This window comes from Mercenaria mercenaria, chromosome 18 (assembly GCF_021730395.1).
Source record: "Mercenaria mercenaria strain notata chromosome 18, MADL_Memer_1, whole genome shotgun sequence".
Lineage (NCBI taxonomy): Eukaryota > Metazoa > Mollusca > Bivalvia > Venerida > Veneridae > Mercenaria > Mercenaria mercenaria.
Window position 1 is genome coordinate 27,490,497 of NC_069378.1, and position 23,839 is coordinate 27,514,335.

Consider the following 23,839-nt stretch of genomic DNA (forward strand, 5'->3'; position numbering starts at 1 on the left):
TGTCTCTCAACACATTTCACCTCGTAAAACTCTGTGGAACTTAACTTAAAAAAAGCAGCGCTCGAATGTTGACAGATTTAGCTACGGAAAATATCGCAGTTTCTCTAGGGTTTAACGTTTACATATTCATCTTTTTCAAATAACTGATCACTGATCAATTAAGCCTCTATCAAAATCAATCCGTAGTAATTGTGGAAGCTTTTCCCATTCCCAGCGATAAGAAGATCGCATAGTTTGAAGGAGACGGAAATTACCTAGTCACCTAAGCCTTCAATAAAGTTTTAGAGGAGTCGTCACCATCTTTCGCCAGATAGTTTACCCTGTATCTTTTTGGCTCGAATAACTCTTCATGAAAAAAATCATTTCATTATGTTTTCCAGATAGAGTTAACTACAAATATGTTTACAATATATAGTGCCTACATGGTGGTTGTAATTTTTAGTTTCAATGTCTACATTGCTCCTGCATTTCATCATCATTGACATTAGATAATCGGATCTGATTCATCATAGAGTCACGCTAAATCATTGACATCAGTTGCCGACGTGAATGAAGTAATCATTAGAGTTTATACGATACATATCAACGTTATCTCAATAGACATTTTAGGCGCTCCGTTGCCGAGTGGTGAAGGTCACTGACTAAAAGCACTTCTACCCTTGCCATATTTGGTTCAATACAACGCTGGAAGTGTATTTTTCATATATGTGATGAAACCATCCAGTTGGCCCATGGAATGTCGGTGGTTCTATCCAGGTACCCGCCCATGATGAAAAAAGAAAATGCCCCGAGGGGCACCTTAGGCCTTCCTCTACCATCTTTAGCCAGAAAACTGCTATATAGCCTACAATTTTGTCGGCCTGGTGCCAACAAAAAGTTCAATTATTCTCAAGAAGGGTTGGCAGATTCTCAAAAAGAGCGCGTTCTTTTAGCCTATTCTCTCTAAAGCATAATATCATATCAAACAAAAACCACCATAGATATAAGTAAACATAGTTATTTATTTACAACTACAATGTGGTAAAGTAGTACAAACTCAACAACGTTTTCTTAACGTATTTTAGCCGTATGGAAATATGAAAACTATATGTATTGCTTGGTTGTCCGTGTACTTTTTCATGTTAAAATGCACACTGCATTTTCGGCACCCCTATTTCTCACATCCGTACATGTAAAATTATTTGCCATATTGAGACTGCTCATAATTTCATAAAACTACATGTAGACTAATATTTTCATTGGTCAGAAGCTGGTGACATGTTGAACCCAATATTTTTGTGGAAGATCAGTAGATTTTTACGTCGGAGTACAACAGAACTAAGTGGTCGATAAGGCAAAGCCATTACTTGGTTTGTTGCTGTCCCTCATCAGAGATATATGAGGTCAGTCTTACAAATGGGACAAAGCTTTAGCCAACAAAGTACCGACAAAACAGCATGAAAGGGAAAATATGTAATATTTGAAAATATATGTACTTAAAATAATTGACAGAGCTAGGTAAATGATCAAACTGAGGCAATTTTATGGATGACACATTAGTAAATTATTTTTTCCAAAGAAACAACTGTATACAACAATAAAACGAGGTCATTAATGAATCACATGTTAGTAAATGAATATCTTGAATTCACGATACCTGTACCACAATGGAAAAAGTAAATTAACATCTCAAATCCAGGCATCATATATTACAAAAAAAGCGTCAGAACTGTTTAGAAAATTACTGCAAGAAAACTTGCCGAAGAAGTAAAGAACGTAAAGCACTTTTAGTTTAATAAACCTCTAAAGAAGTAAAGTGTGTAACAGCCGTTTAGACTATCACAGTTTCTGCAATAAAATTGCTGAAGATGTAAAGATGTAAAGAGTCTGCAATTGTTTACAGAAAGACTTAATAACCTTGAGTTTTACAAAAGCAATTTAAATTGCTTAAAATGTTTAAAAAGTGTCACAACTGTTTACATTATGATTGCACCAAATATTGAAAAACAACCAAACATGTTCACAACTGAAAATACAACTGAAGCTTGACCACTGACGTGACCGCTGACGTCAGACAAAGATGCTGTTGTTGATGATGGCGGTGTCGTTGTTGTTGTTGTCGTCGTCGTTGTGGGTTGGTATTATGTCATCGACGGTGAACTTTGGGATATCTTTGTTTCCAACCCACTCATTGTTTGGTGCAGACCGGCAAGAAGTTGTTTTATAACACAGGTCAGCCTCAACTCGAACAACGCCCTTAATAGAAGGCAAATGGTTGAAATATACGCGATAAACAAAATGGATGCATTGTTAATTTGTCCATAGACATGGTTTATATCATATGACGGCTTCCAAACTTTTAATGCAGGCGGTAGACCGCATGTAAACAGTTAAAATGTTTGCATCTCTCCAAGTTTCGTAATTAAGTAATTTTAAGTAAGAAAAACGTTGTCGATCATGAGCAACAATGTTCGCTACAGTCTTCGTGAAAACCGCGTTTGAAGTTCAGAAAATCAACATTAAAATCTAATAAGGCTCAATATTTTTTAAAGAAACCTATTCTGAATATCATTTGGTGCCGATAACAGCGGATTCCAGGCCACATAATAATTTCAAATCCTTGGGTACCAGTATTTTCGCCATCTCATATATTCTAGCGTTGAAGACATGCCTTAGAATACAAACTTACCACTGGTTAATTTTACAATTGTTGTCAGAATCAACCAACCATTTTGCTTTAGACAGCTTACGTATGACCCAGTATAAGTTTCGAAAGCAAGTTTGCTTTTGGTCAGTTTCAAACTTTAGCTCACAGACAACCAATCGGATGCTTGAATTTTCTTGAAAATGGTCTTGAAATTCAGCTTTACAACAACAAAGTAGATGAAAATGACCATAAAAATGTTACCTCATACAGGCTCAATCCACTTTCTTTGATAAACACGTTTTTAGGTAATTCGAATTTGTAACTGGAATTGCACTCTGGAAATAAAATCATAACATTTCTAACTGGTACATGTATGTATATGCTACGTAATAACGTGGTTCATTTTTCTCTTAATGTAATTAAGGTATGAATTATCTAAAATATGTAACTAAATAAATTGAATATCACATCAGTCATCTTCGGCTGTTCTTTTCTTTATTCTTCAAAACTAACGAAATTTATTACTTTTGGATCCCTGTGAGAACTTTTAAATTCTACTGTGCTATCATCTGTTCAAGATAAGAAGTTTGTGTAGTTTGGCATGCCTGATACATATGGGTCTTGCAAGATCTTTTATCAACTCGTTATGTAAAAAGCACAGCTATGAAAAGACATATATGAACAATTAAACCGTCTACGCACCATTTATCATATCCAATATGTCTTTTTGCAGTGCAGGTAAAATGAAAACATTGGTGGCAGCTTGAACTGACGGAATCTAAAAATATATTTCCCTAAAATTAATGTGACTTTCATACCACTTCACCTGTTTTATAACACCAGCTGCAAATAATCCCCTCCTCCCCACACCCGTAAAAGTTAATCTAATTATCCATAAAACGGATATAGCAAAAAAACAAACTGAAAAGTTAAGCCTAGTGACTTGATAGTATGGTGTCTCATTAATATGGTATCTCATTTGTCAGACTTCCGGCATTTCTGATACATAAACTAAGTTATCTTTTTGTTATGCAAATTATCTACATTGTGCGTGAAGTCATACTATTTCTACAATAATAAATGTACACCCACTCCCATGAAGGTGGATTGTAAGTTGTTACTGTTTAAAAAGATCAATTAGCAGGCAAAATATATATTTGTATGCACGGTAAGTTGTTGAATAAATAGAATAAATCCTACCAGAATCTTTCCAATGTTTGATCTGTCAATATTTGCATGTCCCCTGTAATAAAGAATTGCATGTTGTGTACATGTAGATAATATTATGATGTAATTCAACATTTTATCTTTTATTTTTTGGTATCATTTCGATTTTTGTTCAGAAACTGAACACATGGTGCCAACCCTCGCGCAAAAACTTCAAGAACATCAAACAGCAAATCAGGGGAAGTAATACTGTTTTATGAGTTTGACAAGTGTTTGAAATAGTTGCACATATTATTGAATATTCAATAAATATAAATATGCAAACATCCAAGAAATTTTCTTATAGGTTTTAATAATATTGAATGAAACTGAATAAGGACAGGAGTGAACTTGCAGACGAGCGAAGATTTTACGAGCAGGTAAGATTTTTGTTAGATTTATGACCTATCATTGTTTGGTTATATAAATAGGACTGTTAAAATTCGGTAAGTAATGCTTGAAGTGTTTTTCTCCAAATTTATAGAAGTTTCAGTAACAAAGTAGTCACTAAAAGATTGTGTGCGTCCTTTGAGTAGTGCAGTGCGGCTGCTCTAAATAAAACAAAGCTGCGAAAACTAAAATGTCAATGGTGTACCAGAGGCAAACTCTTGGCAGCGATTATCTTCTCTAGCGCTACATTAATCGCTGCCGTCACATATTATATGACCGTTAAATTCAAGTATAATTTTCTTATTTTCAATTGTGCTTTTTCCTTTTATCACCCACATATGCTGTAAATCTCTGAAAATACTTTTAAAAATTCAATTACTGAAAAACGACTTATTAATCTTGATAAAAATGTAAGTTATGGCAGCGGTAAGGAGAGATCACCGCGTAGGAGATTGATACAGGGGTTATTGCTCTGGGTATCTTAATGAATGAAATTCTTATTTAACTGAAAACTAAGTATCTGCCTAATGAAAGAGTTCTCTGTTCGAAGGTTTTGTTTACAGAGGCTATGCAGCGTAATTCTACTGTCGTGTCACATTTTTAATAGGCTTATATCAAGATATTCAGAAGGGAACTATCATAAAAGCATACCCCCAAGCTACCGATCTAGCTGACAGTTCCCCGGCAGAAAACTTCAGTTCATAAGCAACGACAAGTTCCTGTAAATAAACAATTTATACTATGTAAAACTATGCTCACGGTGTTAAAAGTCGTATCCTTTTGTGTTTGTTTTGTGTTTGATGGGTTTAGAGTGCCACCGATATAAAATGTATAACATGCAGGGACATTTCCTGTTTTGATGGTGGAGAAATACTCCAAGTCCCCACCAGGGTCATTATTTCAGGCCTGGGTGGACATCTGGGTAGAACCACAGATCTTCCGTCCGCCAGCTGGAAAATTTAGAGAGAATGTGGTATATGTGGAAGGAAAACTCAATTTCAGTAAAAGTCGTACTACCAGGTCACATCATGTTGATCTGATTCTGCAGAAAGCAAATGTGACAGGAAGATTCTCTGCTAGAAGATATATTACTCATATTTTTCTCCTCCTTTTACGTCAGTTTAAGAGAAGTCTTCAAAATGAGTTTAGTCTATACTAATTTGTTTTAGCTGGATTGTGATGAAAGGTTCAAGCTTATTGGAACCACTCTCGAGTTTAGGATAACTCTAAAATGGGCCTCGCTATGTGTGATACGATTGCGAACATATATAATACATTTTATATAGAGTATATATGTAATATGATTTAGTGTATAGTAACAAGCTTGTCAATGGATGGATATTATACAGACTAATGCAATTTTTTGTGTTAGATACCAAAGTCGTGACGCGTACCAGAAAAAATTAAGGCATGAACCGATGGAAACTATTATTAAAAAGGTCATGGCAATAACATCTTTGCTTACCACTTGAGCTGAAAATAATGGTAAACTTTCGTTAGCACTGTCAGCACTGCAGTTTACTCTGCCTGTCAGCTCGGCCTTGATTTGACCATTCTGGATGTTCAAGTTAGCCGAGTGCACTTTCCACTGCATTCCTAAAACTCTGTCCGGATACTCTTCGGCGACCTAATCGACAGATATTGTATACTCGTATAGCTATTCATTTAAAATTCACACAGGTTAAGAAGAAATATGTTTTACTTTTAATTTTACACTGAACATGTAACTTAAAATATAATGGGGAATATCGTGCTAGACTACTAGATTATTATGTATAAAGGACATTTTCTTCAGTTGATAATGAAAACTTATCACCGGTATAAACTGAGATCAATGGTGTTATTCAATTAAAGCATTCAGTTTTTGAAAACGCCCAAATCATAGAAATATATAGGTATGGCCCTAACGGGACACCGTAAGCGAGGAATACCTGTTTTATTATATTATATTTTACCTGACGAATGATACTACCAAAACAAATACCAGGGGGTCCTTCCTTACATGTGAGGCGGAATTCGTCCAAACCTTTCTGAACAACCTTCAAGATATAACAGAGAACATTTTTTTTTTCATGTTTGACATTGTATATATATACTTTGTTAACGAATATCTGCATTATATTTATATTGTTTTCATTTAAAAAGTATTTTATCATTTCCCTCATTTCCGAGATACAGCTGAACCTGTCAATGTGGCTACATGCACCAGGTGGTCATTTGCTTAAAGTAGCATGTCAGTTAACATTCCCAATTGGCTTTTTGTTCTAATTTCAACGTTTTCCTAAGTAGCAACCTACATTTAGCAACCAGTTTATGTCGTTCTCAGCGGAGTGTGCTTAACTTTAAAAATCTAAAAATACTACTTTCAGTGCGTCTTACCCTTGAGTAATTAAAACTGCCATCGAGATGGCCGCTCTCCGCATAGACTCGTAATAGATTGTTAACAACATCTTCCCTCAAATCAAAAGCGATACCATGTGATGGACGTGTAGCTGGAAGTACAGTCGTATCAGCTGAGTAGAATGCAAGTCCATTCCAGCGAAGTGATGCCTTGAATTTATAAATAAATCAAATAATTTTACATAACTAGTATGAATTTTCTGTATGGCGTTAATTGAACATTAAACTATTTGCCAATTATTAATCTAAACTAAACGAATTTGAAGAGTGACTCTTCCAAGTAAAAACAAAATTTTTCTTCAGTTACTTTCTAAAATGAGTGTCCATTAGTGTTTTGCGATCTAGGGTCTCTAATTTGCTGAAATAGCAAAATATTTGTATTGCAGTAAATAATTTGCCTCATCTTCAAAAATCAATTTGTCTGCTATTTTTCGGAACTGATGCAGGTCTATATGAAACAAACAGCTACTGCATAAGGTATTCTCTTCTGGCATTACAGGACCTATCCGGTTCCCTGCCGGAATTTCAGTTTAGGCCTATGCCAAAATTCTCTGGGAAGAGGGGCCAAAGTAGACTCATGGTGGCTTCTCACCAACAAGACTTTAAAAATTGAACCTATCAGCTGTCCGGAAAATAAAATGTTATTTTTTTCATCTTCGTTATTAATTTAGACCTACCTTATGATACGTAGAAATGGTATTACTGTTGACCGTGACTTGAGTGAAGGAGTTGTTAAGCGTCAACGGAATTCCTATGATCTCAATCGGAAACGAGGCTAAAAGAAATATCACTACTAAAGTAAGTATCTTTGTCTTTTTTATCTTATCTATGACATGTCACTAGAATGTCCTGCATTTTTTAATCTGATACAAATATAAAAAAATATCTGTAAACTTAAATTTTAAAAGTGTTCTCCACTAAATTTATTTTTTGAGCGGTATGGGCACTTTGGAAGACACATAAAGGTTGAATGTCGCTACTGTTATAACATACAAAATGTTTTGCAGTACATATTTCTACAAAATTTAGATAAGGGAGACACGTGGAATTCGTGCGTTATGGTTAAGATAATTTGGGAAAATCACAACCTCTAAATAGGTAACATTAGTGTAGAGATAGTACAAACGTTTTTCAAATCATAGGTTTGAAGTTAAAAAGCTTTGAAATGAAGGCAAGTGTCCATATATTTCTCAAAAATAGATATATAGACAATATTTTAACCAGAAGCGTAGAGTTATGCGCATGTAATATTTTCATGTAAAAGAAAATTTTGTGATCAAGGTAATGTAACTCTTTTTGACATGGAGAGCAGAAACATCAAAGGGACATAATATAGTGAATTTTTTCTAATTGGGTGCGTTTAGTTTAACATTCAGTTGTGATCTGGATTGCTAATAATGATCCATGATACTGTGTGCTAAAATTCAAAACATCTGGATCAGTCTGTAAACAGCAAGAAAAAGCTGTAGCAGCATCCAACTATTTAGGCTCTAACCGGGACTCGAATCCAGGACCTCTAACACCTAAGACAGTCACCCTACCACTTCCCCCACAACAGCAGTAGCTGTTACGTGAACTGGAACAATTTTGTGACAATAACATATCATAATCGGTGAACTCCGGATTATCGACGAATTCGCTTTGTTACCTAACGGCAATTTTCGTGTAAAGAAAAAATATAATCTAAGGCTGCCAACGTTTAAATCGGTCAAAATTGCCCAAATATCTCTGACGTGTTGTTCAGAGTATAAACTTACTAACTGGTAGTAGCAGCGAAATATAACTTACACTGAATCTTTTATATTTGCCCTTTTAGCAGCTGGCAAACGGCAAAGACGGCGAGCTTTGTCCAAATATATGCAATTATTTTACCAGTTTTGAGAGGATTTCAATTGATAGGAAATTACAGTTACAAATTAAATACCTTTCTGCAACATATGGAGTCATTAGCATTCTATGTCAATCAGTATTAGGACCAAGATCGACTGTCATTTTTTCATTCCAAAGATTCATAGACAGAGTCCGTTTTTTACATTTTTAATCGTAACCGGTGCACTTGTAAAAACCACTTTATTTTGAAAAATCGAATATGAGAAGAGCTATGGTACGGTCTCTAATTAGTGTACAGTATTGTTCTGCCTATAACAAAGATTCAAAGATTAAGTTAGTTATTGTTGTATTTTTTCCTATATTGTCCGTAAATTGGATTTATTAAACATCTCTAAACGATATGGTTTTACTGCCAGGGATGAGACATACGCTGTGAAAAACTAGTCGAGGGGTATCGTATATTTAACATATATACCATTTCTGCTGCATATTTTCAACGAACGCATTATAGTTCTTTAACTTGCAAATTTTGCAACCGATGGAACTTACTATTAATATTCCTCATGTCCGCGGTTATATTGTTCATCCCTTTCCTCACAAAGTCACATATCTAAGGAATAGAAAAAGGTAAACTGAACATATTAAAACCAATTGCATGAAGGAAAGATGTGAGACGACAAGTTAAACGAGGGCAGGAGGAAAACGATCAGAAATAGTTTTAACAATTATGTATCAGTTTCGATTCCAGGGAACAGAACTGATATTTATTTGGGATTTCAAGCCTTAGGTAATCGAAAAATCGTATTCACATGGAAAATGGAAACAGTTACTTAAAGTCTGCTTCAAATCAAAAATATGTTTTACGGAATAATTCAGCTTGACACAACACACACGCAAAAAGTGTTCTATCATGTACAGGTAACGAGGACCTGAACTTACTGGTGACAAATTTCTACTTCTATAGCCAATATATTGTGATACAGAAGCCAACTTTAAAATATTTTCCAATATAAAGCGGAAACTATACATACAGGCATCGAGTGTGCTAAAAATTATGAATCAATAATAATATCATTATTGCTACACTTCCCTGCTAGGTTCACCAAGTTTCTCTGAAAATAAAAAGTTCATTAGATTTGTTTTTCACTTGATCATCAAGCTTTTATTTCTAATGCAATTACCCCGCCCTCTTACTGAAAAAATATACGTAACATCATATAAAAGCCTAAATATATTGGTGAGATACAAGAATACAAGACACAAAATTTAGCAATATTCATGATTATTCAAACAACTTAAACAATACATACAGAGTCTTCTAGTGTTCTTTTGATGTCGTGCTGAAAAACGCTCGAGATTATATTGAACAGCCAACTGAATAAATTATCAGAAAAATTGAGGTTGAAGCTGCCGACACTCGCGGAACAAATGCTTAGGCTTATTCCAAGCCCGCCAGAGTTTTCTGCTGAAAATAAAAAAAGTGTTAATTGAGGAGTTGCATTTGTTACACTGTATACATTTCAATAGCTTTTAAAGTATTTTTGATATATAGAGATATATGTGCCGTGCCATGACAAAACCAACATAGTGGGTTTGCGACCAGCATGGATCCAGACCTGCCTGCACATCCGCGCAGTCTGGTCAGGATCCATGCTGTTCGCTTTTAAAGCCTACTGCAATTAGAAAAACTGTTGGCGAACAGCATGGGTCCTGACCAGACTGCGCGGATGCGCAGGCTGGTCTGGATCCATGCTGGTCGCAAACCCACTATGTTGGTTTTCTCAAGGCACGGCTCATATATGTCTTGTTATAAGCATAAAGATGTAGACTTGTATGTTCATTTTTAAGATAAAACAGGTTATTACGGGTAAATTACACGCAAAATGCGGAGTTACATTTGTCTTAGGATAAAAAGAATCTTAAAGTTTATCAAAATTTTGTTGAGAAGTTAAGTATTTGCTTTATTTTATTTCTTGTTAATTTATTTACTCTTTTTGTCTTATATTTTTCAAACATAGAAACAGATCCTCATAAATATAATGTTGAGTAAAGTATAGGGACGCAAAGACAAATGAGCATATCAAGGATATACCTTGCAAGGCATCATAACATGTTTTACTTTAATGAAAATAAAGTAATATAATACTTAGAGTCAAAGAGATGCTGAGTGATGTACGTCTCGCCTTTGCTTCCAAAGAACCACCTGCGGAGATAAAGCTGTGAAGAAAAAAAAACAATAAAAAAACACATTAATCTACTTGTAGCTATTTATTATTATAATTTAGGACATTGCCTGTGAAACGGGAAGCTAAGTATGGAGCGTTTCCGGCTACCCATCCGGTAACAGAGAGTTTGAGTTTTCTTCGTTTCATAATTATCAAACTGCTTGACTCGCATGACCAATCAGTCCAGAAGCGTGCCGGATGAGGCAGAGTTTACTGTGCAAAATGCAGTTTTCATCAAATTAAATGCCAAAACTTTCTTTTCTTCTGAGGTAGGTCTCAAAGGTAAATACTCGGACAATAAATAATATTTATATATAATTTAGAACAAATCACCACTACAGTATACAAGACCTATGACGGCAACATGTCTATCTTTCCCAGTAAGACTAGTGTCAGTGCTGCTTTATATACACACCCAAATTAAATATCACATTCGAATTGGTTCAACATTTGCGTACATACTCAAATCTATGATTTCATTACTAAAAATCAGCTGTAACATTTAAAGCTTTTCAACTGATTTGGACCAGAGAAGCTTTATTGTTGTCACTAAGAAAGTAAACGTGAGTTGCGCACGTAGGCCCGTCACGTGACCCTATGTGAACGAAGTCCTATATTCTCATAAAAAGTACTATGTCCACCATGTTGTCACTCATTGCTATACCCATTTCAAATTACAACTTATAAGTCATTTTGAAGAATAATTTTTAAGCTTATGATTTTTACAGAATAGCTAGAACTTTAGAAGCCATGCATCTTCTGAACGATCATATTTGTATACCACAAAATTACATCAAAATGAAAAAGAGGTTTGCTTCACCAGACAGAGAGCCCCCACTCTCATTTTCCTGTTTACGAATTGTCAGTAATACACCCACAATGAAATTTAAACAAAAATTGCTCTTAAACGTACATCTAAGGATCTCACGAAACAAAATTATTCCATGAGCTCTCCTACTTTACGTGACTAAACGAGTTTAGAAATGATGTATGTGGGCCCCAGAAGGAAGCTGACAGAGTGAATAGAAAATATACCTGAGCAAACCACTCAACCGTCCCCACCAGTCTGCTTCCACCGTTATAGAGCTAATATCACACGTCCATCTGATTTGACCGTTACTTAGTAAGTTGATACCAGATGTCATAGTTCCAAGGTACTGGACATGAATGCTTATAAATTAAAAAAAAAAGTTATTATCCTTGAATTTACAATAATAGTAATATTGATATAACGACTATAAATATAAATGCAAATACGACGTAAACAAATGTTGGTTTATCATTCTATGTCAGTTTTTCTATTACTTAAATACAGAAAAAAGTAAACCGTTGTATATTATGCAATATACAACCGCTGACGTGCGAACCATTAGTAAAACATTATGACAAATAGTATGTGAAATTGCTGCATAACTCTCGGTTCATTACTGCATGGATGAAACAAGTTCGTCAAAATAATATCATGATATTCGATTTTCAATGAGCATAAACAAAGAGGCCTTCTTGCGTTTTAATGATTGGTTTACCTCGCTATGTCGCTCAGATGCTTTAATATTTAACGAATTCCTGTCTATTTGCATACTGAACCATAGTAAATCAATCCTTGCAAAGACCTTGCTTATTTCATAATCAAAATACTTTTCATTATACTTTTTGCGTCAATAAACATGAAAATAAACATGAAAATAATCTTAAATAATTGTAACAACCATAAGTTACAGTACTTGGAGAATTGTTGAAGAAAATGTAAGATCATACTTTGAGAGCCTCCACGAGCCTTCAGAATCGCGGAGTCCATCAAATCGTTTACCGTTTAAGTCGCGCTGCAGTTCATTTATTTCGGCTTCGTTAACTGAAATATATTGATGTAAATAAGCAAATTATACTCCAGTCTCTAATTTCAACATTTCACTGGCTAACTTTGAGTTAGTCGGCAAATGACTTTGAGACATGTCTTCAAACATACGAACCAGGCTTGGCACCTTATCTGGACTTTATTCAATTTGATTTCAAGAATCTTTAACGGCGAGCAAATGAACCAATTTTTCTTGAATCTGAATTCCTGGATTCCAGTACCAACCCGCTCCTCGCTGAAATTCTCATTGAACTAAAGGAGCAGATAGAATCTTATGAGTACTGGCACTACTCAAATTGGAGAACTCTGGAAAGAACAATGTAACGTTAGAACCATCACCTCCTTCTTGATAATGGCAAAGCGCCAACATGACGATGGAGAGCAGAATCGTGGTATATTGCATTTTGAATATTTTGCCATCGGAAGCTCGCAATACAGGTATCATCGCATGATTGCGAAGCGCGAGATCACAATGGCAAAGCGCGGGATCAACATGTCAAAACGAAAACTGTTGAAAACTTTGCCATCATAATCTCGCCTTTTGCTAGAGCAAGCCATGCATAAGACCGTATTAGAGAACTATAGCGCACAAAAACAAAACCATGTTGAAAAATAGTGAGACCACGAAGGCGAAACAACGAAATGTTTTTGCGCTTCTCTGTCGTTACCTTTCGCTTAGTAATATTTGTTCTTCGCATCGCCATCGTATTTGCATGCTTCATGCAATGTTATGTATCAAAAAGAATTGATAGCACTTACGGGACACTGCAGTATATTCAGGAAATATGCATTAAGATACCTCATTGTGAATGTTTAACTTGGACTCTTTACTAACACAAAAGTAATGATGTCTTCGTACTACCACTCATTCTATACAAAACAGAACTGAAACTTAAGGTACATTGTAATGCAAGTGGTCTGTCAATAATCGATATCTCTCGAGCAAGTTTGATTTTATTCAGCTAAGTCCCTAGTTTATTTCCTAACTGTGTTTTTTATTCCTTATATTTTTTCCTTACCAATGAACGAACATAAAATTGTTGAAGAAAGAAGATATCACACAAAACTCGACACCAGTTGCGTTTTCGACGAAAACGTAAAGGGAACCATGAACGTTTATATAGTCTAGATATATTCTAATTGATAAAGTGTTTAAAAAAGCAACATTTACTTGTAAATTGTCTTTCAAAATTCGCATTTTAGTTCATTTGAACTCTGGAATAATGGATCATTTTTGCCATCCTATGTGTTCGGAAAATGTACCAGAAACTTATATACATGTAGTCCTTGGATAATAACCATATCACAAATATATATATGATTTTTTCTTTATTGCTTCAAATATTAACTTACCCATCTTTAAAGTTGTTTCTGCGACTGTGATACGCATACCAGCTGTGGCCTCCAGATACCCGATATGGGCTAAAATGTAGACAACTACAACCAGACTGTACATATAGCGCATGAACGACATTGTTCGCCCTGAAAGCAGAGGAGAATGTAACAAATGAATATATGATAAAGAAATAAATGAGTAAATCGCGATAGCTGTTTTTTTTTACTTTAAAATCCCTTTTAAAACGTTATATCAAAGTAATTCTGATCCTACTTTTTGTTTCCCACTTTTTGTTTTGTTTTATGTGTTCCAAACAATTCGATTGTGAGGTAAAAAATCACTATATAGGCGAAGTCGTATAATATATCTGTATGTTGAAACAATTATTTATTTTAACGTTTGGTAACAACGCATGGATGTCATGAAAAAATTACACGTGAAATAAAAAAACGCTCAGTGAAATGCTAGCGACAAGATGCATGTAAGCAAGAACTATTACTTCGCATATGCTTTCAGCCTTCATGCGTCACTAAAGTGTTATATTTGTTTATTCTGATGTCGACCCTGCCGCATAACACACTCATTGAATAAAGCCCCAAAGAATAAACATATTCACGAACATCAGAGAGATAAAATCAATTTTTATAGTTCCATATTAACCTATTTCTCAACGAATTATTATTTTTTGATGTTGATTTTGCTCTCGGCACCAACATTTTGGACAAAAACTCCTATTTTGAATCGGAACCAGGCTTATCGGATCTAAAATAATGTAACTTTGAAAACGAGCACTCAAACTTATATGCTTCGTTTGGAAATAAGAAAGTTTCAGCCTTCTTTCAATTTTTATTACTGTCCGGAACGCTGATTATACGCGTATGAATACACGAGTGATAAACAATGAGTTAGGCAAACTTTGAACCTATCCGCTGAAAAAATTCAAACTTTTTGAATTGACAAATTTTGAAGTTAATATATTGTTTCATGGACATGAATGTATGAATTTCTAAATTGAAAAAAAAAAAATGTCCACAACGCTTGATTCCTAGCGGCAAAATCATGTAAAGTGCTCGTATGGGCGTTTTAGTCTTATCGAAAACGGAAACGTTGATACTTTAAAGATTTGAATTGCTTTTAATAATAGAGAATGACCATGCAGGACACGGACAAGAATTAAACATGAGCGACCCTATTGGCACATTGCTGACCTCCTCGCTTAAAATATCGAATTTATATATATTCAACGTTAGGGTATGAAAAAAAACCAAAAAAAAAAAAAAAAAAAAAACAACAACAACAGAAAAACAGAAAAAACAGAAACAAAGTTAACGAAAAATCAAAATGATATATAAATTTAAAAATCAAAATTACAATTAAAATATAGTGGCGCATAAAATTTTCTGGCGGAGACAACGTTACGTGGAAAGGTGGAAAGTTGACCAACTTTTTCCTAAAATGAACGCTATACATGAGTCTTTTTCAGTAAATTACATTACATTTAAAACTAAAATAACATGAAAGGAAGCTCGCCTTTTATGTAAGTCCTTATTTAAAGGCAGTGGAACTAACTGAATACAAATTACACAAACAGGAAGTCAGCTTTTTAAACTTCATTTTACATATGTTTATTTGTGTGGCTGAAGGCATTATTTCGGTTATAACGCGGGGAATTCCCGATTCGTAAATAACACCGATAATTCAACAATAAACCCTTTTAATATATGCAAAACTAACAAAGAAAAAGAGTTAAATAAAGTTGTTCATATAACGACTATATTGTACAAATTTAAAGAAAGACACTAAGCATAAATCTGACAAAAGTACAGTATCATGGTAATTTTAGACAAGTTCGATTTTAATCGATATACATTATTTCATACATAGATGTCATGCTTTAGTTTTCCAGTACGTTGCTTATTCACATACGATCTACGTTGATAATTACATAAATGTAAAATGATATTGAGTCATCTTTGTTTAGAATTTTAGCGTTTCTGAACGTAGCTAATTTTCCTTTAGACAGTTTAAAGTATGTTTTTTTGTCATATATTTTCGAATTACAACTTCAGTCAGATAAATACACTGAAGGGTATTGCCGTCACTCAGATAAACGTTATTTCGCCATAACATGATGTTTGCACATTATACAAACGCATGGCTGCTGGTTCACTTAGAACCAGATGGGTTGAATGCTTTGAACTTGATCCTGTCCCTATAAGGATTCTTTCTGACCTCTTTGCATGCACCAAAGCCATCATTAAACTAATCCACAGATAAGGTGTGATTATCAATTTCTGAAGGAGGGACATACATGTTCTTTTTAATTAAATATTCTAAAAAGTGCACACTTCAAAGGTCTTGGAGAAGATATCAGAAGCGCGGCATCTAGAGCGGCATGAGGTATTATAGGTCTTCGAACCAAGGACCACTATCAAGTTAGAAATGAGCATGCATTGACTTTATCGCAAAGCATGTTTGTATTCATTTCTTCTTACAACATTTTTCAAAGTAACCGTTTGTCTTGTTTATGTTCATGTCTATATATTACAGTATGTTTATTTTTCAAGAAGCTGCCTTTAGTGGCTACCGGTATTAAGCAACTCCTTGTTTTAAGCATCCAGTCAATGAATACCAAACTAAATGCTTGTTCTAATTTCAACTCCTTTGGCTGGCTGTACAGTACATGTTTGACTGTATATAAAGCAGTGCTTGTTTGCAGATCAAATTACCCCTTGACATGTTTTGAAATCGTTACGTCAGTGGAAGCTGAAACCGAGCTAACCTGACAGGTTAACCCCACCCTATCCGTTTGCTTTTTAGCCTTGTCCCTTGAAAGAGTTGAATGTGTCCTTTTTCTTTATCTTTACGTCCCCTCACATATAAAGCGCGCTCTGACTCTATCTATGAAATGTCAACGTAGCAAGACACGAGGGTCCGTAATAATCATGTCTGAGAATAGGCCCAGTATCGTCCTTGTACATACGGTTGAAACTTTATTGATTGAAAAGGTACAACAACGTGAATGTTTAAAAAGTAAAATTGATCTACTCATATTTCAAGCGTTTTTTGTTTCGACGAGGGAAAGTGAAAAGATAAGTCATTGATTGAACAGTCAAGCTTTGTAAATGCCATCAAAATCTGATTAACTTATGCAGAATGCAGTCGATACTTCTTTTGTCTTTCGAAATCGACAAAGATTTATCATAAAAATGTTCGGTAACTTATCTAAAATCTAAGTCCATTATATTTTTTATTTTAAATAGGCCTAGCTTAATCTGTGTGTGTGTGTGTATGTGTGCGTGCGTTCGTGTGTGTTCGTGCGTACGTGCGTGTGCGTGTGTGCATATGCGCGTGCGTGTTTGAAGGGATGTGAATTTATCTACTATTTATTCGAAAAGTTTCATGCTCGTCGTTCATACAAAGTAATGTACTATCTCAGTTATTTACAGACGGGCGGTTGATAAGCCTTGTCCTCGTTCCTTGGAAGAACCAGTTCTAGACGCACATCTTTCGCAAGAAATTATCGATTCTTTCAACTAAAGAGGCATGATCGGTCCGGGGAATTGAACTTAAGACCTCCAATCAATGATAGGCTACAGTGGTTTAAAAGAGCAACTCAAATAACTCAACCACGAGTCAATCGCGTTTTACATATTGTAAGCTAAAAACAAGATACATTATTTAAAGAAAAAGTAAAAGGTACTGAAATTTAGGCAGGGCAATGCCTGTATTAGAGTGTTCCGTTTTCGCACATCCACACAACCTAAATGTAGCGTGCAATCATTTAAAATTAAAAGACGATTATCATATCTTTTTAACTGTTTTTTTTTTGTATTTAATTAAATCAAACTTTTATCTCGGTAAATTCTCGGTCATGTCGCCAACGTAAACAAGTTCACCGACTTGTTGCGTAAATTATGGCAGAAAATGTTACAGAAAGGGCGGAGTTACCTGTATAGACGAGGTCTAAAAATAGCTTCTATCGATTTAAAAAAGATTATGGGGCAATTGATCTGCAAACAGTAGTATGTTGCGTGTTTATACACGAAAATATTAATGATAATAACCGACGAATATATCAGTCTGGAAATACTCTAGAACGTGAAATACCCGCTGTATGTTGAATAGAATATTACTTTGGCCATGCATTATTACCTCTAATGATTGAATATTTTAATGGCAATAAGACAACATTTTCAACTTCCTAAATAATGTGTTATACTTCTACTTAAATGTGTATGAGAAGAAATCTGAACCAAGTTTGAGTAAAGATGACATCCGCTCTGTGATAGATTATACACTTGCTGAATTGTTTGCCAGTCGAAGGTCAAAACTACTAAGTCTGAAAAAGTACGTCTCCCTCGGACAACGTCGGGTAAGAGGCAAAAGTCTCGTATGAGTCATATGAAAACAACTTCCATAACTGCTAATATGCTTACGATCATCATGAGTACTATACTTAAATTTTGCCCAATACATTTGCACTTTCCAATATTACATATCTAATTGCTTTCAATTATTTTATCTTGTTTACTTTCAAATAAAAAGGTAGCTGTTAGACATCGGACGTTCTAACGCCACGGCACATCGCACATCTCTAATAGAAAACGTCAGGTTGAATACACATGTATATGGAAATTTTCTTAAATTTTAATTTTGAAGATATAGGTGGCTGAAATTCTGAAAGATGAGCCCAGGTGCATATCAACAATGAAATTATGTAAAAAATGAGAATTTATATTAAGATTGAAACTACAACATACTGAATCAAAATTATAAATTTCATCAACAAGAAACTCACCCTATTGGAGTTTACTCCTTACTTATTGCAGGAAAATGTACACATATACGGAAGAAAACAGTATATGTAATAATGTTCGTGATACAGTCTGCAAAAACAGCAACATACAAGCGGCGACAAGGAAGTTTTGTATTTCATATAAAACAATTGTGCTAGTTGAAATCATTTTATATTTAACGTACAGAATAAAAATGCATTATGACTTGGTAATGATAACGTAAAAACAGAAACAAGTCATGATGGCCAAAAATAAATTTTTGTCATGGCAATTGTAAACAACTTCAAAGACATATTCACAAATATAGGTTATAAATTGGACAAAAGAAGTATCGCGACAAGTTTATACTTATTTAAAGACAAACATATGTCAAACATCGATGTCATGAATCGGACAAAAAGAACATAGTCGCAAAGAAAATGAGAGAATGAATTTTGGTTATGAAGCACGACTCGTCAGTCTAAGGAAGATGATATGGCTGCAAAAAGACCTGTTCTTCACTAGTTTTACTTTCGGAATACTTGACAAAATTTAAAATAAAAAATGTCTAGATCATATTAACAACTGATAATGTGAATGGCGTTTAAATCAAAACCTAATTAAAACATATTTCTGACACAGGTCATATTTCTTACGTATTGGTGAGACTCTGTAATAAAATAAAAATCTTTGAAAGGAATCTATTTGCGCAGGACCTGGTATATTTATTTTATGTCACATTAGACGAAAATCTAACCAGTAATGCCAAACAATTCTTTGTGAATTACCTAGTTACCTCGCGTTTAGAAACTTTTAGAGTGTCTTTGAATGGCAGTCCTTAAACCAGTAATAGAGCTCAGAACACTGCAACTAGATTAAGACCTCTAGCCCCGTAACTGAAGGATCTGCACTGACCGTTTTTGAGAGAAACATTCTGTATCGCACCTGAAAGGTCGGATTTTCACACTGTGTCAATACCTATGCCATAGACTCAAACGATAGTGCGAAATGTGTTTTGTGTACATACTATAGAATTCTCTTCTCATCAAAAGTAGAGATGCTGATACTCTTTTAAAAGTCTGTTAAACCCATTTCATTTCCTTTTATTGTTAAGAGGGTCACCAAAGGAACATGTCTGTGATATTGTATCATAATCGGCCAGATTGTTTATTCATCTTGATTTTTGTTTTCTGTCTTAAGCTCTGGCGGACATGGTTTTTGACAAATCTGATTAATATCAGCACTCTTGGTTAATTCGCAAAAACAATTTAAGAAAATTGTTGGGAGTTTTGTGTGGAAATCCTTCAGTTGTTAGTTCAGACAGCCATGTTTTACGACGAATCGACGTAAATGGGACAGTCTTGTAAAAAGGTTACCCAAAGATCATTTGTTTGAAACTATTTCAAAATTAGGCCAGAATTTCTAACAAGGAAATTTTATAAAGTTATACGGAAAAGTGACTACGTCCCTTGGCGATCATGTTGTTTGGACAATAAAAAATAAGTATCTTCTACAGCCATGGTAGTGGGTCAACCGAGGAATATTTGAGTGGACTTATTTCAAGATTGGAATAACGGTTTAAGAGGAGATGTCGTTTACCTATGGCAACAGACTGTGTTTTTTATATATTATTTGAGGTACAATAGTACTAAAAAGGTAATCAGGCAGCACTACCAGGCTAGTCGGATAATGGCGAATATCGGCATGTCGGCTCGGTGAATATAACTCTTTTCTGGTTGATAAATCCTGATACCTTCGGCTCGGTGAATATAACTCTTTTCGGGTTGATAAATCCTGATATCAACCTATGAAAAAGTCGATAATTGTGTAGTGTTGACCTGTCAGCCGAAAAACCTCTCTTAGAAGATATATGACCACTACTTTTCTCAGTGTTTTTGTTGTTTATAGGTCATTAAAGAACATAAGGTTGGTAATCATCTTTTTTTTTTTTAAATTGGTCTGGCTATGTTATAGCTCTCAGATTGGTAATGTTATATATAGCATATAAGAAATTTATTTACTACTGTTAACCTTGAAGCTTTTTTTTCTATTATTAGATCTGGCCGCCATTGTGTGCAATTTGAAAATTTGGGAGATAACTATCTGTTAATCATCCTGGCCAAGTTACATCAACTTCCACCAAACTTATGGCCGAACGTTAAAAATATCGCGTCCAGGCAAAAATCAAACCGGTGGCGTCTGATATTTTGATCGAATGTCAAAATTGCTACGTTACCGTAAAAAAGATTTTGGAATACATTTTGTTGAAGGTCGAACCAACACTGTCTAGGTAGAACCAGCATCCATCCACAAAATCGTTGAATGGTTCTTTTACATAAAAAAAATTATGTAAAATGCGATATTATCAGCAACCGCCAAAACATTAAATGACATATTGTAACACACGCTAGGTATGTTTTAGTAATTAAACTTAACATTACGATATAAATATCCTAGAAAAAGAAAAATCTTACCCTTTGTGTTATCCGTCAGTCCGAAGGAAATTGACGTTTACTTTTGGTTTGAAAAGCAGAAGATGGACACGGTTGGCCAAAAGAGCTTTTGGCAGTAAAACATATTTTATTCATATATTGGGATTACAACTAGGAAGTCTTATGTAATGGGATTTTTTTTAATTACAACCAATCATTAATCTTGTATTTTTATACCAGTCTACACGTTCTTTTCAGTTCAATACAATTCTATTCAATAATTTGTCTTTTTTTATAAGATATGATGTAGTTGATAATTATAACACAATGTAGGTTTATTAATATATTCAAATCATCTCATGAATTGAATAGAAATGAATTATAAACATTGAAGTGAATGATAAAAGTTATGAATCGTTGGGAATATTCCAATATTTAAGACTATTTTTCAACTTGAGAAGTGTTTTCCGAATTTACAAATGAGCTGCGCCATGAGGAAACCAACATAGTGGCTTTGCGACCAGCATAGAGCCAGACCAGCCTGCGCATCCGCGCTGTCTGGTCAGGATCTATGCTGTTCGCTAACAGTTTCTCTAACTGCAATAGTCTTTGAAAGCGAACAGCATGGATCCTGACCAGACTGCGCAGATGCGTAGGCTGGTCTTATTCTATGCTGGTCGCAAAGCCACTATGTTGGTTTTCACATGTCACGAATCAAATGTATCTGCGATGTCAAATTGTTATAATTAAGAAATAATAAGTTCCCAAACGAGGTTTATCGTAGTTTTGAGTTCTTATGCGTAAGAATATATTACGAAGGCCGTATGCCTGAGTGATATATTGTTTCGCATAAGAACGAAAAACACGGGTTATTCTACAATAAATCACACTTGATAACTTATTATTTCTATTCTAACACGACAAACTAGTATCAAAAGTGTTAGAAAAAATGATAACTACTTTTTACGACCGTGCTACGCGCCTGGATCGGATGACGTCATTGCACGCGAGTGGTTTATTGCAGAATAACCCGAGATAGATTTTGCTCTACATGTATATAGGTTATTTGGTCGTGTTAGAATCACAATTAAATAACAATGTTTCTAAACCTGGCAATTGCTATATCACGAATTAGGAAGACAGACTTCATGCATGTTACTCTGACAAAAAAGTCCTATAAGTAATACAATACACGAGAAAATACATTCAAGTTCTTATGTAAAGACCACACTTGCTGAACGTGAACAGAAACTAATTCAAGGAATGTTATATAGTATACCATGCAAAAAATGTTTTATAACAAGACATCAGAAATTAACGTTCACTGTCGGAGTTTATTTTTGAATTTTTGACTTTTTCCAGTGAACATATGTTGTATAAAGGCCGGTCATAATGTTACGCTCCAGCCCCTTGGAGGAGCCTTCTGAATTATTCCTGTGTCTATGTGTATATATAGCCTATATATATTGCCTAGCAAATATACTAATAAGTGCTACCTGACTGTAGCCCTTGGGCGTGATCTTGGGTATGGTTCTGGACTACACTGACTTGGGCTGGATTGAACCTTAGGGTCAGATTTTGGGCATATAAGTATATGACTGGTAGACGTGTGTATGACCGTTTAAATGTTCTTCTGGAGTTGACCACTGTGTGCTACTTCCCCTATAGACCTTAGTAGGCTGCTTAACGTGACCAGACTGCATTGACTGCCCGACGTGTCTGTATTTCTGTAGGCTGCTAGGTGTGATAGGACTTCAGTTGATTGCTCAACGTGACTGCACTTCTGTAGGCTGCTAGGTGTGACAGGACTCCAACGTGACTGCTATAGGCTGCTAGGCTGCTAGGTATGACAGGACTTCAGTTGACTGCTCAACGTGACCGCACGTCTGTAGGCTGCTAGGTGTGACAGGACTTCAATCGACTGCCCAACGTGGCTGTAGTTCTGTAGTCTGCTCTACGTGACACTGTCTCAGAAGTCTGCTTGTGTCTGAAGGATCGAGTGGTTCTAACCTTGATGCTCCAACATAGGTTAGTCTTGGGAATTTAATTATAAATGTGAAATAAAATGTTTGTTAAACGTTACTAAAATTTATTAAACAAGACTAGCATTTTCAATGCAGAATTTACCAAAATCTATATGCATGTAATCACATACAGAAAAACACGGTTTCGGAGGTAACAATCGCGAAGCTACCACAAGAATTCCACGAACTGTCAGTTTCCCAAGATAAACATACAATAAATTAAAATATTGCAAAAAATACATTTTTACTCAGTAATAAACTTTAAAAATGACTCTCTAAGAAATCTAAAGTAAAAAAAAAATAATGCACACCTTTCTAATTTCGAATCTGGTAAAATATTTTAAAAATTCTGAGAAAATGCCAAAATGCAGTGTGCAGCTGGAATTTTGGTGTGTGAGCTCCAGAATGACGGTGAGCAGCCCTTATATACTGTCACCGAACACCCCACAGAAAAAATGGTGAAATGGTGAATTCACCTAAAGAACGGTGAATTTCTTGAAATAACGGTGAATTCACTGACGAAATGGTGAATTCACCAGGAACGCTCCACAGAAAAATTGTGCCCACAGAAAAATTGTGGTGAAAATAAGAAATGGCTCTTGCAGACTCAAAAAATACAAAAAAAAAAAAAAAAAATGATCTAAAGTATTTAAGAGACATAGAGAAGGCTACTATATAAACCTCAAACTTGCGCTTTCTAACATTAAATTGATGACTCATGATGTAAACAGCTTCTT

The 23,839-nt window shown here is 34.9% G+C and overlaps 1 protein-coding gene across 2 annotated transcripts; it reads right to left on the bottom strand.

The window, feature by feature from the left end:
- Positions 1 to 1,439: 1,439 nt before the first annotated feature.
- Positions 1,440 to 18,797, bottom strand: LOC128545914 (lipopolysaccharide-binding protein-like). 2 transcript variants are annotated; one of them, XM_045323842.2, is made up of 16 exons: positions 18,670 to 18,797; positions 13,886 to 14,014; positions 12,436 to 12,529; positions 11,713 to 11,847; positions 10,599 to 10,669; positions 9,763 to 9,917; positions 9,002 to 9,062; positions 7,300 to 7,397; positions 6,602 to 6,772; positions 6,178 to 6,261; positions 5,688 to 5,849; positions 4,874 to 4,941; positions 3,827 to 3,869; positions 3,329 to 3,404; positions 2,888 to 2,961; positions 1,440 to 2,235 (listed from the first exon to the last, which is right to left on the bottom strand). In XM_045323842.2, exons 2-16 carry the CDS (start codon positions 14,004 to 14,006, stop codon positions 2,050 to 2,052), a joined length of 1,599 nt encoding a protein of 532 aa, XP_045179777.2. In that variant the 5' UTR covers positions 14,007 to 14,014; positions 18,670 to 18,797; the 3' UTR covers positions 1,440 to 2,049. The 2 variants fall into 2 exon arrangements, with proteins under 2 accessions (XP_045179777.2, XP_053386534.1); XM_053530559.1 differs by lacking the exon at positions 6,602 to 6,772.
- Between the last annotated feature and the right edge of the window lie 5,042 nt (positions 18,798 to 23,839).

Bases quoted from the DNA above. Each gene is read 5' to 3' on its own strand.
- LOC128545914 (XM_045323842.2), bottom strand. From the start codon at position 14,006: ATGTCGTTCATGCGCTATATGTACAGTCTGGTTGTAGTTGTCTACATT. The intron at 6,773-7,299 runs GTAGGTCTAAAT...TATAAATTCAAG, and splicing joins CCATTTCTACGTATCATAAG to GCATCACTTCGCTGGAATGG. The intron at 6,262-6,601 runs GTAAGACGCACT...TATATCTTGAAG, and splicing joins GCAGTTTTAATTACTCAAGG to GTTGTTCAGAAAGGTTTGGA.